Genomic DNA, 16,856 nt, shown 5'->3' with positions numbered 1-16,856 from the left:
AGGTGCAGTGATTGTCCAAAAACAGTGCTGAGGAGGGGTGTGAGCAAGATAAGTTGCAGCCTCTGAGGTCTTAGCATGTGTCTTAGAGGGACTAAGAGCTGTCTCTTGACTCTCAGATCAAGGATTCCTGCAAGCCTAGATTTAGGGAATTGTGTCACTACAAGAAAATGTGTGAATGCATCCTACAGCCCTCTGAACTGGGCAGAGAGACCTGGGCTGGCTTCCTCAACCCAGCAGGGGCAACCTCAGCCCCGCCGCTGCGTACTTCTGCCTTGGGCAGTTTGTGGACAAAGCCAGCACAGAGAGCACCATAGAATCATTTAGGTTGGAAAAGACCTTTAAGATCATCGAGTCTAACTGTAAACCCAACACCAGTGCAGGCTCCCAGCACCTCAGGTGTTCTATTTTTTGGCTGTACCCAAGGAGTTTGCAGAGGAAGAGGTTTCTGCAGGCAAGGAACGGGTGTAACCCAGGAGGGCTGCAGCAGGCTAGATCTCCGCTCGCCTTCCTTGGCGCGACTCATCCCAAAACAAGCAGGGCTGGAACCTTTCCAAAAGGCACAGCCCGTGCTCCTGCTGCGAGGGGAAGCTCTTTATTTAAATCCCAGAAGAGGAAGCTGCTATTTGAGTCAGAGGGGATTTCGCTCTGCAGAACACAAATGCAGAGAAAGCTTTTGATCTCTAGGCTGAGCTAGCAAAGGGTTACGAATCCCTGCCCTGTTTGTGCTCTGTGAGCCCTGGATTGTGCTTCCCTGGGAATGGGGGAATCGGTCCGTGGAGGGGAAAAACACCTGCAGCCCTGGGGACGGTGGGGCCGAGATGTGGCCCGTGGGCTTCTCCGGGGCACGCCCAAGCAGATGGCGCTCCTGCTTCGCGCGTCCACCGCCGCCCAAGGCTGTCGAGGCAGGCGGTTTCCTGGAACCGGATCCTCGGCCTCGACAGAGCTGCCTCTGCCATCGCCGCCTGTAGCCATGGACCTGCGAGCGGAGCTGCTGAAGTCCATCTGGTACGCCTTCACCGCCCTGGACGTGGAGAAGAGTGGCAAGGTCTCCAAATCCCAGCTCAAAGTGAGTCCTCGGGGGGGCTCGGACGGCGCCAGCGTGGGGCTGGTGGGTGGGCTGCGAGGGGCAGAGCGGGTCCAGGGATGCTTTGCATCCCCCCTGGGTTTCCACGGAGGAATTGTTAAATATTAACGTTAATAAGACCTTGCTGTCGCCTCCACGCTGGTTTTAGTGAAGTTCGCTGTCTCTGACCTTGCCTCCCTTTAAAAAAAAGTGGGGAGAGTTAATGCTCAAATGTATTTTCTAGGTGACAATAGGAGAAATCTGATTTTTAGTTGTTTTCAGTTTCTTATGCTTTTTATGCCCAACTAACAGCCCAAACTCAGTTTATATTTTCTTGCTTGCCAGAGCACCCATGTTTCTGCTTCCTGTTCAGCCAGCGGGTCGGTAGGTAGAGGCAGACCATTTTTAAACTAGAACTCCTCAGTGGTCTGGCCAGAAATAACACAGCACTTTTAAAAAATCTCTGATTTTCCCTCTCCCCCAGCCCTTTAGCAGCTTTGCAGAGGGCTCCTGCATTCAGCCCTTCATCAAAACTATCGTGGCTTTAAAAACCTTTTTGTCTGCCTCTGGGACGGGGTCTGGTTGAATCCGCCAGGTTACACCTTGGCTTTGACAACAATTATTGATTTTTATTTTTTTTTCCCTTTGCAAATGATGGGACTCCTTTTTTTATTGCCATTAAATGTCCTGTTGTGGTTCTTAGGCCGGCACCGGGGTTGGAAATGCCTGTTGGAGCAGGGGGCTACGATGCAGAGGAAAGACCTGAGCTAGAAACATGCAAAACACGGGGAGATGTTGCGTCAGGACTTGGCAGCTGCTGCCAGTCTGCGAGATGAGTTGTGAAACACTGCAAAGAAATCTCTTTTCCTCTATTCCCTCTACTTTATAGGGCTTCCCCCAGGACAGACTGCAGGGAAGGTGCTGGGCTTGGCAGGGAAGGGGCATATTTTGCCCCAAAATTAAGAGTTTTGCTTGCAGGGGTCTGGAGGAAAAGCAGCGGGAGCTGGGCTCCTCCTGCTCAGCCACTGCCTCTGCAGCCGACAGCCTTCGACTGCTCCCCAGAAACTCGTTGTACGTGTGCCCTGCAAGCCAGGCTCGCCAACTTAAAACTGCAGAAATATCTGAAGGAATTAAGGAAAATCCCAAAGTAGGCCAGAGCTTAATTCCCCTCGCTAATCCCTGAGAAGGGCTGCTGTGCTCGCGTCACAGCATCCCCTGCAATCAGGCTTTGGGTCCTGAGCCCAGCCCAGGCGTGCTGCTGGCCACGAAAGCGCCAGTGTGAACACGTGCAGTGCTTGTCTTGCAAGATCTTTATCGCTGGTGATGATGCTGAGGCCACAGAGACCCTAATTTTAATGGCAATTTCATAGAGAATTAGTGCAGGGGGCCTGGGGGAGCTGCAAACCCTTGTGCAGGGGCTGCCGGGATGCTGGGTTGCAGGGACACTGGGGACAGCATCTCCGCAGTGGCTTTGCCCAGGTGACATTTCAGAAGGGAAGGGAGATTCGCCTCCCACTATTTTTCCACCCGCCTTCAGCACCAAGACGGGATGGCGGTGGGTCAGGCTGCACCGTTGCACAACGAAGCTCAACTCTGGATAACTTTCCACTGGCGTCAAGGCCAGGGAGAGCTCATTTCTATCGCCCATTGCTGCCAAACACTGGCTCAGGTTTGCCCCAGCCTGTGCAAGCTAACAGAAGCATTTCTGCTTGTATGTTCAGTGCAGAAGAAATCCAGGGTCTTGCAGGTTTGAGCAATAACGTATTAAAGCCATGGTGGCAGTGCCTTCTCCAAACTCCTCCTGGGTTGTGCGAGCCGGGCTGCGTTCTGCTCCCTCACCCAGGCGTGTTGCTGCAAGAATGATCTTGAACAAGGGTGGGAGAAATGCCAGCGTTCACAGCATTTGCACCTACGGAAACAAAACCAGCCGCAGGAGCTGGGGCAGGGAGCTGGGTGCTTAACTCCTCCAACCTTTCTCCAGCCAGTTGCATAACTAAATTTAGCAGCGTTTCAAAGCCTGATGGCGAAGCTGTGGGAAGCCGTTGGGTTCAGCAGTTGAGTTCTTTTCATGGACACGCAAGCAAGCGTGTGCACATGTATATGTGAGTGTAGGTGTGTATCTGCACAGGAAGGAAAGACAATCTTGCGGTTGAGTGCTACGCATCGAGAGATGTCGGCTAGTTCTGTTCCCAGTGTGGGCATGCGCCAGCCCTGCTCTTGGATGAGCTTTTACCCTCTCTGTGCTGTCACGTCCTCCCTGGCTGAACTGGGGGAGCTGCTCCCCATCTCTGTGGATGATGGCTGGGATGTGGGATGCAGCTCCTGCAGGCAGGGCAGAGCTGAGTCCTTTGGGGTGGCCATACCCGGCTGGGGCAAGTGGGTGGGAGCCACCATCCTGGTGCTTTTCAGCACCTCTGCTCCACTCCTGTCCCTGTTGCAGAGGGAGAGGAGAGGTTTGCTGAGCGGAGCTCAGTCTCCTGGGGCTGCCCGTTACAGTAAAGCCCTTGGGGAGTGGAGAGGAGGAGGCAGGGGGACAGGCGAGTGGTTTAAATGCATGTTGGGGGCAGAGGGATCCCCCACCCACTGCGTGGGGTTGCAGGCTTGGGGTGCAAATGGCAGGGGAGGTGGCTCTTGCTCACTTTTGGAGAAAGAGCCCATAACCCATGCAAGTCTCTGGGTATAACTGGTGCCTTGGGGGGCTGGGTTAACACAGCACAGCCCATTTATGGACCCCCGCAGGAGCAGGAGGAAGGCGCCTGACTTGGACTGAAAGCTCCTCTGCTTGTTGCATGCCAAAAGGCTCTTGGCACTGGCCAGTGGGTCCCAGTTTGGCCAGTAAGAGGACTGAGAGCAGCTCTTCTATGCCAGCAATGGGGAATGCCTTCCCTGAGGTCAGGAGCTGACAGTCCTGGGGCTGGGCTTGAGCCAAGGGGTCCTGGCTGATGGGGTGGCGAGGCAGCGGTGCCCACTCACATCCTCCTCACTGCAAAAAATGGGCAGCTAAAGTGACCCTCACCACTGGAAGAGACTCCCAGCACTGGGGTCCCCTGGGACAGGATTCCTTGCACCCCCACCTGTGGGGAGGCTTTGATTTTCTCAGCAGGGCTGGTCTGCTTGCACATGGGGAAACCGAGGCAGCAGCAACGCTCCCTGCACCATGCAGGAGCTCTGATCCCCCTGCTCCCACCCGCCGGGGACAGAGGGGTTTGTGCTTAACACAGGGAGCCAGGCTCCAGCCTGAAAAGTCACCCCCAGCCCTGGCATCACCCCCGGCATCTCCCACAGGGGAGAAGAAGAGGGGCTGCCATTCTCCAGCGGCATTAAATATTCCACCCCCGGCTCTGGCTGGCATTGGCAGCTGCCACAGGCGGCTGTGGAGGGGTGGGAGTGGGGGGTGATGGGGAGCAGGAGAGCAGAGGAGAGGGGGAGAACAGCATCGGGGCTGGTGCTCAGAGGCATTTGGGATGCTCAGGGGTGTCAGGCAGACCTCTGCCTCCCTGTCCCAGCCATCCCCTGCATGCCGCAGCGGAAAGGCTGTGTCACCAAACTGCTCTCAGAGCATCCCTTCCCTTCTTCCCACCCCACCCCCCCCCCCGCCCCCTTATTTTTCCCTCCAATCCCTTGTTTCAGAGCCCAGGGGGTTGTTTTCCCCTCTCCTCTCTCCATGGGGTTGGGGCAGCCCCAGCCCCACGCCACCCCGCCATCAGCCTGGCTGGGGCTTTCCTCCCCACCCTGCCTCACTTTCATTTCGTAGGGGACCGCTCCAGCGAGCGGAGGGGCTGTGGTTTGCAGCGTGCCAGAGGGGATGGAGGGGCTGGGGGTGCCAGCCATGGCCAGGGGCACATGCAAGACCTCCAAGGACTTTTTGGGGTGCTGTGAGAGGAGGTGTGAGGGATGGGGATGAGGCCCCACATTGGAAAGGGGGGACAGGTTGTGATTCCCAGACTTTCAGTCCATCCTGACCGATTCATTAGCCATCCTGGAGGATGCCCAGGGTGTTTCCATCCCTCTCCACCCCTGCCTGGACCCCAGGGCTGCACTGAACCCCTGAAAGGTGCAGCCATAGCAGCAGCGCTCGGGGCTATAGCCTGCGCTGGGTGGAGACCTGCTGATAACATCAGTCCAGAGGGTGAAAAAGAGAAAGAAAATCTGGTTGAGCAAGATCCATCTCCAGCTGCAGCAGCGGGCATGGCCTCCAGCGGCTCCTCTCCTGCTGGAAGGAAATTTGCAGCCCTGCACGGAGAGGAGCAGGAAAGCTGCACACCATCTCCTCCAGCCCCTCTCTTGAAACCTTGGCACGTTGTCTCTGCAAACCGTGGTGCAATGGGACGGCATGAGTTTGGGACTCTCGTTTAACTATCTCCTGCTTGCTGGGAGGTAAAGACAAGGAAACAACTGCCTGCCTGGCATCGTGAGCCAGAGATGCTGGTGGTACAGCCTTGCTCCGGGCTCTGGCTGCTGGCCCAGCAGCAGCGTGGGCTTTCCAGCACGTGGGAAATTCGGGAGCTTCAAAACATGCTTTGTTTTGGGGGATTTGAACAAAAATGGGCTGGTTGGTGATGCTCGCAGACTGCTTCTGGAGATGGTGCATCTCCAGATCACCCTTGTCTGCTTCCATTCCAGACAAAATCTTTTCTTAGTTTCTTATAAATCTTTTCTTATTTTCATCTTTACGCCTTTCTGTGCCCCACTGGCAGAAAGCAACTGCTGCCAGGCTGGGTGCTGTCATTTGTTACGTTTTAAAGAAATCGCTAGGGGCAGCTGCCAAACAGCATGGCTTGGAGTGGCTTATCATCTCCTCTAGATCAAAGCATGTCCTGTTTGCTCTGTAACGTTTGAAACAGCCCTTTTTTTAAAAAAAAAAAAAAAAAAGTTCCCCATGTGCCAAGAAAGAAAAGAACCAAATGTGGAAAAATCCTCAATTTTTGCCTGTTTCTAAATGATTCTCTAAGGTTTATATTTGGGAATATGTTCCTGTCCCTCTGCCAAACCCAAATCATGCCCTGATGCTGTGGCTGCAGGGAGGTGATGCTGGGCAGGGCACGGTCCCCAGGTGAGTGGGTGGCACTGTGGGGATGGGCTGGGACAGGCTTGGAGGTTGTTCACGTTCTCCCCATCCCTCGTGCTCGGCCAGGTGCTGTCTCACAACCTGTACACAGTGCTGTGCATTCCCCATGATCCCGTGGCGCTGGAAGAGCATTTCCGTGATGATGACGACGGGCCGGTGTCCAGCCAGGGCTATATGCCGTACCTCAACAAGTACATCCTGGATAAGGTGAGCCCCTTGGCCATCCCCCCCGACCTGCTGCATCTCAGGTGGGGACACCATGGTACCTGGTCTGCTCCCGCATCCCATGGGAGCCCCATGGCTCCGCTCTCCTCTGCTCTTGGAGATCCCATGACTTGATGGGTGGAAAAAGGATAGAGAGTTGTGGAGTACTCAGATGAATGCCAAAATGAGTGAGAAATGTTTAATACTCAACAGCTCCTTGGCAAGGATGAAGTCAGCCCTTTCCATCAAGGCTCTGGATGGAGGTGCATCTCTGCTCATGTTTCCTAAAGGGCTCAGAGAGAGAAATCAGCCCCTTTTTCCTCTCCACCCCTGTTCAAATTTGAGGTGTGACCTCATTTGTTAAAGAGGAGAAGCGGGAGGAGGATGAGGTGCTGGGACAGGAGCAGAGGTTGGGGTGGGCAGAGGCTTTCTCCGTTTTTTTCCACGTGGCTCAAAGGCACCTTTGTTTGGCACAGCGAGACTTTGTGGCTGGGTGCTCGTTTCCTCCAGGCATGCGAGGAGAGGAAAAATGACTGACAACTTTCTTCCACTGTGTGCTCGAAAGAAGCGGGGGCCCAGAGCTGGGTGCAGTAACCCTTCCCTCCCCTGCCACTTCCCCAGGGCTGAGCCGTGCCTCTCCCCAGCATGCAGTGCTTCGTGCCGGTCTCTCTGCCGGTCCTTGCCTTGCCCTGAGCTGGTCAGGAGCTGCCCAACCTGGTCCAGGGATGCTGATCTCAGCTGCAGGGATCTGGTCTGTAGCAAGCAAAGGCAGAGACTTCCCCAGCTCCCTCTGCCAGGCACAGGCAGCTGCCCAAGGTCAGCCCAGCCCAATCTCCCTGTCACAAAGCAGCCAAAATCCTTCCAGTTTCCCATGTGGTTCTTTGACAGATGACCTTTAAACTTGATTCTTCTGGTTTCACCATGGCTAGTAAAATCCCAGGGGCGGCCTGAGAAGGGGAAGTGGGTTTTCCTAGTAAGAGGGGCTTTCAGCTTTCTGCCACCCAAAGGTTTCTCTCCAGCTCTGCTGCTGGAGGCTGCGGTTTGCCCTCGTGCCAGCGGCTTGACTGCATGTGGCCAAGTTCCTTTGGTCCCCATCACAGTTCACCGATGCTGCACCAGAATTGCCACGTGAAGCAGCTTGTGATGCTGGGCGAGTGGTCACAGAAGCTTGTGGACAGGCAGCGGGGCCAAGGCTGATGGAGGTGTCGTTTCTGCCCCTGCTGCTGCCTGCCCATGGCCCAACACTTCCTTTCACTGAGGCTCAGTTCCTCTTTATGGTCAAATGGGATAACAAGAGCAACTCAAAGCCATGGAGGTGTTGGGGAGGTGGGCTTTGCCACAGGGTTCCTGGTGGTGCCTCAAAGCCCAGCAGGACATGGCTGAGCCACCGTGGCCATGCCATGGTGCCCAGGTGCTGCAGTGGTCCAGTAGCATCTTCTCTACCGGCCAGGATGCCTCGCTTGTGTGCATAAGGGGACCTGTGCTGGGGACACGTACTCTGGCATCATGGGTCAGTGCCCACTTACACTCTAGTTGTGGGTCCTGCGTATCAATCATCCCATGCTTCTCGCCATCAGGGACAGATTTCAGGTGTGAGGGTTTCTGCCCACTCTCCCTCCAGTGCTTCCCCCCAGAAAGTCCCTCCGTAGCCCTGCAGCCCCTCATTCACCCGCCTGGCTCCTGCCCGCAGGTGGAGGAAGGTGCTTTTGTCAAAGAAAACTTTGACGAGCTCTGCTGGACCCTGACCGCAAAGAAGAATTACAAGCCCGACCGTAACGGGAATAGCATTGTATCCCACCAAGATGCCTTCAAGCTCTGGTGTCTCTTCAACTTTCTGTCTGAAGACAAATACCCTCTCGTCATGGTGCCAGATGAGGTAGGACCTGCCTCTCCCCCGCCATCCCCATCCTCCCAGGGCTCTGCGTGCTGGCAGAGCCCTGTTTGGGGATGATACATCCCGCTATCGCTTCCTGGCATGTTCCACCACATCCTGAAAGACATGGTGCTCCAGGGTGTGAGAGAGAGCAGGCATGGGGTGGGAGGAGGGGGCTGTCTGCCCTGGGCACCCCCCGTGATGCCTATGGCCACCCCCGCTGCCCAGGGAGAGGGAGTGACCTGGGAGCAGCTGGGAGGACACCTCCAAAATGCTGACGCCTCTGAAATATAGACTCTTGAAGGATGAAGTATGGGTTGGTCCACAGTGCTCTTCCATGGCCCAAGCCTATACCAACAAACTCTTTTGTCTGCTGTGAAATGAATGTGCCAGTTCTCAGAGCCACAACCAAGGAGCATTTGCAGCTCAGTTCCTGCTGGGGCTGGTCCCTTACCTAAAGCCCTTCCACCTCACCCAAGGGTTGAGTCGAGCATGGTGTTGGAGGAGTCCTGATTTTCATGGGGGACAAAGAAAAGATGACAAGAAACCCTTAAAGTCTAGTGCAATGGGAGGTTGCTCCCTGTGAAATTGCTGTCAGGCTGGACGGGGCTGTGTCCCTCGTGCTGCTCTCAGCTTGTGCCACCACGAAGGCAGTGGCAGAGCAGACCCAGTTGTCCCTCTCCATGCCCGCTGCTACCAGATGGTCACCCGCTGCCCCGTGTCGAGAGAGTTAAGAGCGAGGTTGTCCCAGCTGCCCTGCAAAGCTGCTGGCAGTAATCTCCAAATCTCCAAATTCCACCTGGCATTTGGAGGAGGAGGGTCTCCCTTCTCTGGGGGTCAGATCAAACCCCAACAAGAAGGTGGGCAGATCTAGGGAGGAGGGACAAGCTCAGACGCCAAGAGTGGCCTTGCCAGGAGGAGCTCAGCTGGGCAAGCAGCTGCCATCTGCTTCTACACCATCAAACGCCTTAGATCAGCAGAAAAGCCAAAAAAAAAAAAAAAGGGCAAAAAAAGACAAGAAACACAGTGCTGCGCAGGCGTAGGAGGGCGACCGCACTTCCTGCTCCCTGGGAGAGGTGTTTCCTGTTCCCCAGACCATGACAAACTGAATCATCTTTCTGCTTACAGGGCTGAGCCTGAAAAAAAAAAAAAAAAAAAAAAGAAAAAAGAAACGACATTAAATTCTTGCCCTACTCCTAGCTAGATGATGTAAAAAAATCCAGCTGGGTGCAGGGACTCTGCTGTGTTTCATCTTTCTGCATGGTTCTCTGCAGTCACCCACCCTCCCTGGTCCCTAGATTGTTGGTAGAGGAGAGCTGGCAGCAAAACTTGAACTGAAATAAGTCTTCCCAACATCATGTTATTTTCACCAATTTTAGCTCTTTTTAAAGCAATTTATTTACGGTTTCAAAATGACACTCATCTCCTCCATAGGGACCTTTTCCCCTGCTCCTCTCCAGTGTTTTTACAACATCAGCTGGAAACCAGAGCAGTGCTGAGGTCAGGGCTGTGGTCTGAGACACCTGCCTTGCGGGCTGTGTGTGTGGGACAGCAGCATTGGTCTGTTCTCCCTCAGGCACTTGACTTCTGCAGAGTTTTCTCACTCTGCAGACAAACAAGCCAAAAACATCTTAGCCTTGTGGTTAAAAGGAAAAATCTCCCAGTAGTGGTCAAGCTCTAACCCAACATCAACCTCCTGAGCCTGCCTGCTGCCTGGAACACCTTGACCACGAGCATCAACCATTGCAAGGGGTGATAGCTCTGGGATAGTGGTCCTGTATCTGCAGGCTGGAAAGAGATGTGGTCTTGGGCTCTCCAGAATGGGTCAGTGGGGTGGGGACAGCTCTCACTTCTCCCCATCGCTGAGCTCCCCATCCCTGCAGGTGGAATACCTGCTGAAGAAGATCTGCACAGCCATGAACGTGGAGCTGAACTCCTGCGAGCTGGATGACTACCTCTCCCAGGAGCCTCAGGGGCAGGGAGGGCTGACGGTCTGGCAGTTCCTGGACATGGTGAACTCGGGACGGTTCCTGCGAGGCATCGAGCAGGAGGCTGTCAGCATGGCCGTGGAGGAGGTGTACCAGGAGGTCATCGAGGATGTGCTCAAACAGGCAAGGAGCCCACATGTCCTAGGGCACAAACCCTGTCCTGCTTCCACCCTGTTTTTGATCCCCGTGTCTCTTGGGCACAGGGCTACCTCTGGAAGAAGGGCCAGCTGAGGAGGAACTGGTCGGAGCGGTGGTTCACGCTAAAGCCCAGTGTCCTGTCCTACTACATGAGCGAGGAACGGAAGGAGAAGAAGGGGAGCATCGCATTGGACAAGCACTGCTGCGTGGAGGTACAGCCTGGGCCATGCTCAGCTGGGGAACAGGAGACACAGGAGACCCCCTTCAGACCCCGCGAAGGGGAACCCAAGAATACACAATTTTACATCCATGAGCATGGGAGGCCCAGTCCTATGGCCAAAGAAAGTGGGGATAAGGTGGGGTACGGGAGGGTAATGCCATCCTGTGTCCTCTCCCTGCAGGTGCTGCCCGACCGGGATGGGAAGAGGTGCATGTTTTGCGTGAAGACCTCCTCCCGCACCTACGAGATGAGCGCGTCCGACACCCGGCAACGCCAGGAATGGACATTAGGTCCATGCCCACTCTGTGCCCCCTCCCCAGCTTCCCTGTGCCCCCCACCATGTCCCCACTGACCATCCCCTTCCCTCCCCAGCCATCCAGACAGCCATCCGGCTGCAGGCTGAGGGCAAGAAGTCCCTGCACAAAGACCTGAAGCAGAAGCGACGGGAGCAGCGGGAGCAACGGGAACAGCGCAAGGCAGCCAAGGAGGAGGAGACACAGCGGCTCAAGCAGCTCCAGGAGGAGAAGGAGCGGAAGCTGCAGGAGCTGGAGCTGCTCAAGGAGGCCCAGAGGCAGGCAGAGATACTCCTGCAGGAAGAGGAGCAACGGCGGAGGCAGCAGCATGAGGAGATGCAGAGAACTCTGGAGATCCAGCTGCGGGAGGCCGAGCAGGTGGGTGCATCCTCATGGCATATCCTGCCATGGGGCTGCATTACTGGTGGGGTGGCTGCTTCCTTCCCTTTCCCTTGCCCGTGGCAGCTCAGGGGGTTTGGAGGAGCTTTTAGGAACATGTCCCCCTCTTGCAACAATGCTGCTGCCACCCATCACCTCTGGGCTCCCAGGGGCTGTGTGTGACCCAGGGACAAAAGACAGAGGGGTCAGCACTGCCATGCATGAGATACCTGAGGAGCAGGAGATGAGGACAACCTGCCCCAAGGTGTATGAAGCTGGGGGGCAGGTGAGAGGTGAATGCTAGTGCCGGGATGCCCAAGGAGCCCATTTCTGACCTTGCAGCCAGCACTGGCTCCAAACAATGTGGTGTGTCTCCCTGAGTGGGGAAACAGCCTTGCTTTGGATCTCTCTCCATGGGCTCTCCCTGGTGTTGGAGAAGTCTGGCCCCATCCACCCCAGGGTGCAGCGGCCAGAGGGCCCTGGGGACTGTGGCAGTGGCTCTGCCAGCTGCCTGCGCTGATGGCTCCTCTCCCTGCCACAGGCTCGCGCCTCCATGCAGGCAGAGATGGTCCTGAAGGAGGCAGAGGCAGAGCGTCAGCGCAAGCGCATCCTGGAGCTGGAGGACATGCAGGAGCGGTTGCAGGAGGCCCTGCAGCAGGAGGTGAAAGCACGGCAGGACGAGGAGTCCGTGAGATACGCGCAGGCCAGGTAGGACGAGGGCATCCCTGCTCCTCCTCGACCAGCCCCACTCCCAGGGCAGTGGCTGGGCATGGGGACACGCTCCCCAGGGCAATGCAATGCTCCCCGGGGTACTGGAGTGTGCTGGTGACTTCCCAGTATGCCGGCAGGGATGGGGGAAGCTGGTGGATGAAGTGGCAGAGGGACGTCCTCACCTCTTTCTCTTTGTTGACAGGCTACTGGCTGAGGAAGAGGAGAAGCTGAAGCAGCTGATGAAGCTGAAGGAGGAGCAAGAGGAATATATCATCAAAACTCAGCGGGAGAAGCAAGTTCTCAAGCAGGAGATGGAGAACAAGAACAAGTGTCTGGAAGAGGCGCAGAAGCAGCTGGAAGAAGTGAGAGTGAACAGGCAGCGGGTGGACCAAGACGTCATGGTGAGCATCACATCGGTGCCACATCACTTCATGCTGTGAGCCCCGGGGGACTTTCCAGCCCTCCCTGAGTCACCTCTGCACTGGGGAGGACCCAGCAGCTTTGGGGACTAAGCTGGCATTGCCTTGGGGGTTTTCTGAGCTGTGCCATGCACAGGCATGGGGTGATTCAGTGGCTGAGATGGGACAAGTGTGTCCTTCCCTGGGGGGACAGCGCTGGTGTCCAGAGCAATGTCAACAGTGGGAGTGTGTGGAGGGGGGAGGACTGGAGGAAAAGCAGAAGACCTAGAGGAGGGTAAGCTGGGTCTCCATCCCAGAGGGAGCCTCCAATCCAGGCTTACTCGGGGAAGAGAAACTCCTGCCCATGGTCCCGGGTCAGGGGCTGTTGGGTGGCTGGCTCACCCCTCTCCTCCATCCCCTCCCAGGCGGCCCAGCGGAAGCTGCGACAAGCCAGCACCAATGTCAAGCACTGGAATGTCCAGATGAACCGACTGATGCACCCCATCGGGCCAGGAGGTAGGAGACCAGCCATCACACCCTCCCCACCTCTCCTGAGCACAGCCATACTGGGGCACGAGCCCAGTCTCCCACCCATCTTCCCCTCTTTGGGGTCATCTGAGAGCTTGATGGACCCCCATCTTTCAGAGAAGATAACCTAATGCTTCTGGCAAGGAGAGACTCCGCAGCCCTTTTCCTTAGCTGAAAGGTCAATTTGGACCCCAGGTAAATAATCCTCTTTTTCTTTCTGTCCCCAGACAAGCGTACAAATGTGAGTGGAGGAGGCTTCACTGGCTACCAACCCCTCCTCTCCCAGAGAGATTCCTCCCTCAAACTCAAGCAGAAAGTGGATGATAAAGGCAGCAACCCCACAAGGGACAACAGCAAGGAAAACGTGAGCAACGGTGGGAACAGTGGCGTGCCGCCGTCTCCAGATGTGGACACCATGGCCACAGAGCCCACCAACTAGCCCAGCAGGAGGGCAGAGCCCAGCAGGGAACTGCGGGGCCCAGCACATCCCTCCAAGCAGACACAGTCAATACAGCCATCTCTGGATGGAGACAAGTGGGGACCAGCACAGAGCCTATAGGTGACTACATATAAGGCAGAGATGCTCCCGTTTTCTTCAGGGAAGGGCTGCAGCCATGACGTGCCAGGAGGCTCAGACAGTCCAACAATGGGGAGAAGGCAGCAGGGCCATCTCCTCTGGGCTGCCCAGGTGTGGGACCTGGACTCAACTCCCCAGACTCTGTTTTCCACCCTGCCTAAAAAAAAAGCCACGGGTGGGTCTGGAGCACATGGCCCAGGGCTGCAGTCCCACCCTTGATTTCTTCTGCATCGCCCACTGCACCCCTGGGTGTGTGGCCCTGCAACGGTGGCTGCCAGGGAAGCCTTGGCTGACTGAGCGGTGTCTTCTCGCCACCCCCACAGAAAGGCCAGGGAGTCCTTAATTAACGTGCATTCCCGGAAGATTCCTGTTCACTGGCGTCACGTAAATGTTAGCAGAAACCAACAAGCAATAAAGCTTTTGGAGCCGCTGGCCCACAGACCTCCTTCCCCACACATCTATGGCCCTGCAGGCACCAGACCTCCCTCCTCGGCAGTGCGGGGTTTTGATCCCCATTAAAAATCAGACACCACCCATGGAAAGAGGCTCCACCAGTGGATTTTGGGTTGGTCTGTGGAGGGCCAAGAGGGACACAGATGCTGGTGAACTGGCCGTACTCGATGAACTCCACTCTGGGTGGCAGGGCTGGCACAGGCGTATCTTCTGGGAGGGCCAGCACCTCCTTATGATTAATTATGTGCTTATATAGGAAGGTAATGGTGCTCTGAGTTTTGTTTAGGTCTTTGCCCTTGGACTGCAAGACTCCCCACAGCAACATCAGGGTTAGTTTTTCCAAGCACTTTTGTTTAAATACAGTCCCATTCACCTGTGACTTTGGGGTCTTTATTGTACAGGGCACAGAGCCCCCAGTCACATATGGGTCCCCTCTGGAAACAGGCACTGGTAGCAAGCCCTGCGTCAAACTCTGGTTCACAGTTGCTTACGCTGTTTAACTACAGTTCGTTAGGGAGATTACAATCTGTTTCCTACTTGTGCAGCTTTCAGCATTTGCTCACCCAGCTCTCCCTCCCCTCCCCCCCACCCCAGTTTTTACAGTGTTTCTCTTTTACAATTATTTTTCACTGTGCCTGACTGCAAGAGAGGCTGTTTCCATGGGTGCCAGTGGAGCAGCACGGCTGCCCCAGGACAAAGTGGCTCTGTGTGCCCATGAGGGTGACTGGGTGGCCCTGTGCCCTGGTCCCACGCAGCCTCGCTGACGCACAGAGAGGGCACGGATGTCTGCAGCCCTTGCAGTGATGGCTGTGGTGGCCCTGGCCCTGCAGGGGCTGCAGGTCAAATTCATCACCTCTCTTCCTCCTTCCCACTGCACTGGGATGTAGTGGCATGGCCCCTACAGCCTAATGTGGTCCCCAAGCAGATTTGGGGTCCCTGCCTGGCCCTGTGCCATCCTGGCCGGTCTACTTGGACACGGGATCCCTCCACTCTGCACAGGTTTTCTGATGGAGTGAGATCTTCCCAACATACTGCACTGGAGGCTGGGGCTCTCTTTCATTGAGGCGCATGGGAGCCGTGGTATGAATCACTGCAGCCTCCCAGGGTGACCCTGGCAAAGCTGCTCATTGCTCCGTGTGATCCACAGGCAGAGCAAGAACAGGGAGGATGCCAAACGCCAGTCTCTACTGGGAAGGAACTGGGCTGGGTGGAAATGCACTGATGGGAGACCGCATCCTCCCGCGTCAGCTTCATTAGCCCAATCTCATCCCTGATCAGGCATCAGGACAGGTATGTGCCATGCCACACCTAGGCAGGGAGGAAAAGGGCAACCTCCACCCATCTCGGTGGCGCCATGCCACAGCCTTGTCACAAGGACTCTCATCCTGTGCACAGCCCCCAGGGGACGTGGGGCCACATCCCTGCCGCTGACAGTGTCATTGCTTTTCACCAGCTCTGGGACTGCATCATTCCTCCTTAAAGCAGCTCACCAGAGCATTGCTTTTCCTCTCGAGAGCCAAGTTCCCATGCGGCAAAAAGCTATACATTAATTGCCGCAGGCGAGGACAGGCATGGAAGGAACAGCCGGAACCAGTGTCAGCACCTGCCTTTGATCTGCCGCCAGGCCTGGATGCGCCCGGATCTGTCTCATCTTCCCAGAGTGGCCGACCGAGGGCTGGAGCTTGCCTAAGTCAGCAGTTGATGTGCACCATTGGCGTGCGCCCCAGCGCCTCCGACTAAGAATAAACTCCTGCAGCAGGAGCACAAGCATAGCTCATGGAGGTGCTGGGAAAGAGCAGCTCTCTGCTGCTCCCACCATCCCACCAGTGTGGGTTTGTGCGGGGTCTGCACGTCTGTGGGGGTCTCCTGTGGGAAACCTGGAGTTCTCTAGCGTAACATCATGTGTGTGAGCATTTGCAGAGTCAGATACAAACCTTGATGCTTTCTACACTAATCTTTTGCAGCTCCAAGCCCGCAGCTCTGCCCAAACTCTGCTGTCCTGGTGCACTGGCCTGGGGTTCCACATTTTCAGGAAGGACCGGCTAAATCCTAATTGTGGCTACATCTGCATTAATGAGGGGCATCATCTGAGCTCTGTACTGCTCCTCAAGTAACCATAATGGGAACAGGGCCTGTGCTTTTAAAACATAACATCACTTATCAGATTAGCCACTGCTGTGGTTTACCTAGGGTATGAAGGTATAAAATCAGCTCCGTCCTAGACCTCAAGTAACAGCATTAACAGCAGAAGGCTTGCAACACCTCCAGCAGGCAGGTGATCTAGCCCTGAGCAGGCAAAAAGCAGCCAGGGGCTCAGACTGGGGAGAGCCCCAGAGCTCCCACAGGCACCTCGAGCACTGTGTCGTGATGGTCCCGTAGCATCTAACGGAACACCTGGCGTGGCAGAGCTGGTGTCCGCAGCTCTTTAGACCTCAAGTCCCAGTTTCATTGCCCGAGGCAAATCCCTATTCCCTCCCCATTCCACCATGGCGTGGGCTGGAGCATGCTGGTTGCTACCGGGCCTCCTGCATAGGGCTGCCCGGTGAGGGCTCGGCGGCATGTGCCCGGCTCCGTTTCTCGTCCCTCCGGACGAGCCGCTCTGCCCGCGACACGGAGCTCAGCGCCGCCTCCGGGGCTTTCCTCTCCGAGACACGTCCCCAGTTACAGCCACGACCCGCCTGACCCGGGAGGGTTCAGCGGGGGTTTCCCAGGGAGGCTGCCGTCCCCTCTGCCCTCACGTCTGCAGGCAGGACACAAGCTCCCCCCCAGCCCGCGCAGCACAGACGCGGGCCCCGCTCCCTCCACAGCGGCGGGGGCCCGGGGGGAAAGCTTGGGCCTAGCGGCGGGTCCCTGTCAGCCGCGGCGGAGCAGCCCGCAGGGGCGGGGACAGGGTGGCCGTGACGCCGAGGGGGAACAGGGACCACGCGGGCTCCCCCGGCCGCTGGGGACCCGTCTGGGGGAGCG

General features: G+C 56.4%; 1 protein-coding gene across 1 annotated transcript; it reads left to right on the top strand.

Annotated features, from left to right (window-relative positions):
* Nucleotides 1-873: 873 nt before the first annotated feature.
* On the top strand, nucleotides 874-14,204 carry DEF6 (DEF6 guanine nucleotide exchange factor). The gene is made up of 11 exons (XM_082330113.1): nucleotides 874-1,066; nucleotides 6,198-6,338; nucleotides 8,026-8,211; nucleotides 10,092-10,319; nucleotides 10,400-10,546; nucleotides 10,736-10,844; nucleotides 10,927-11,225; nucleotides 11,767-11,933; nucleotides 12,139-12,337; nucleotides 12,760-12,850; nucleotides 13,090-14,204. Exons 1-11 carry the CDS (start codon nucleotides 971-973, stop codon nucleotides 13,299-13,301), a joined length of 1,875 nt encoding a protein of 624 aa, XP_082186239.1. The 5' UTR covers nucleotides 874-970; the 3' UTR covers nucleotides 13,302-14,204.
* Nucleotides 14,205-16,856: the final 2,652 nt, after the last annotated feature.

The sequence above is a fragment of the Platalea leucorodia genome, assembly GCF_965183815.1.
Source record: "Platalea leucorodia genome assembly, chromosome: 19".
Lineage (NCBI taxonomy): Eukaryota > Metazoa > Chordata > Aves > Pelecaniformes > Threskiornithidae > Platalea > Platalea leucorodia.
Note: the sequence above shows the minus strand (reverse complement) of the source record. Positions and strands in the feature narration are given on the sequence as shown.

Bases quoted from the DNA above. Each gene is read 5' to 3' on its own strand.
- DEF6 (XM_082330113.1), top strand. From the start codon at position 971: ATGGACCTGCGAGCGGAGCTGCTGAAGTCCATCTGGTACGCCTTCACC. The intron at 6,339-8,025 runs GTGAGCCCCTTG...TCCTGCCCGCAG, and splicing joins ACAAGTACATCCTGGATAAG to GTGGAGGAAGGTGCTTTTGT. The intron at 11,226-11,766 runs GTGGGTGCATCC...TCCCTGCCACAG, and splicing joins AGCTGCGGGAGGCCGAGCAG to GCTCGCGCCTCCATGCAGGC.